The sequence below is a fragment of the Guillardia theta genome (assembly GCF_000315625.1).
Source record: "Guillardia theta CCMP2712 unplaced genomic scaffold GUITHscaffold_395, whole genome shotgun sequence".
Taxonomy (NCBI): Eukaryota; class Cryptophyceae; order Pyrenomonadales; family Geminigeraceae; genus Guillardia; species Guillardia theta.
The window spans coordinates 1-657 of record NW_005434288.1 but is presented as its reverse complement, the minus strand read 5'-3'; the positions used below and the strand labels follow the sequence as shown (position 1 = coordinate 657).

Below are 657 nucleotides of genomic sequence, written 5' to 3'. Positions count from 1 at the left end.
ACCACACCTCTTTACTACCCGCCCCCCTTTTATTTTACCCTCCGCCTCCCATCTCAGCGACAAGATCAGCATGCAAGACTGCTTCCTCCACCATCAGGCTCCCCCAGCCATCGACCCGGCAGCACACGACGAGTCGGTGGACGAGGCTGTCGCCCGCCTGGCGGCCAGCCAGCCAGCCTTCGCCGACCCCTTCCTCCAAGACAGCCAGGCCCTACACGCCCATCCCCTCCTCGAGCACTGGCAGTGGGACCCGCCTGGCGAGGGCGTCGAGAGCGACGCGAGCGCGGGGAAGGAGGAGGGCGGGGGAGGGTCGGGGTCAGCAGGCAGGCCCAAGACAAAGCAGCCCGCCTTCAGGCGTCACCCCTGGACCGAGGAGGAGGAGGCGCGCTTCCGGATCGCGCTGGAGATGTTCGGGCCCAAGGAGCGGAGCTTGGTGACGCAGGGCAGGATCCCCGTGGGGCTAGGGGCGGGGGCGGCGAGGAGCATGGCGAGCTTCATCGGGACGAGGTCGGTCCAGCAGGTCAGGTCGCACGCCCAGAAGCACTTCATCAAGCTCGTCTCCTCCCCCGGCGAGGCGGAGGCGTCAGGGCCAGACGTCCAAGGCCATGCTGACGCATTGACATGCCCTCGATGCCGGGCCCTCGTAACCCGATGACT

At 67.7% G+C, this 657-nt stretch overlaps 1 protein-coding gene across 1 annotated transcript; it reads left to right on the top strand.

Moving 5' to 3' along the window:
- Window positions 1-70: 70 nt before the first annotated feature.
- Window positions 71-655, top strand: GUITHDRAFT_122652 (hypothetical protein; the record flags this gene model as incomplete). The annotated part of the gene is made up of 1 exon (XM_005818060.1): window positions 71-655. One exon carries the CDS (start codon window positions 71-73, stop codon window positions 653-655), a length of 585 nt encoding a protein of 194 aa, XP_005818117.1.
- Window positions 656-657: the final 2 nt, after the last annotated feature.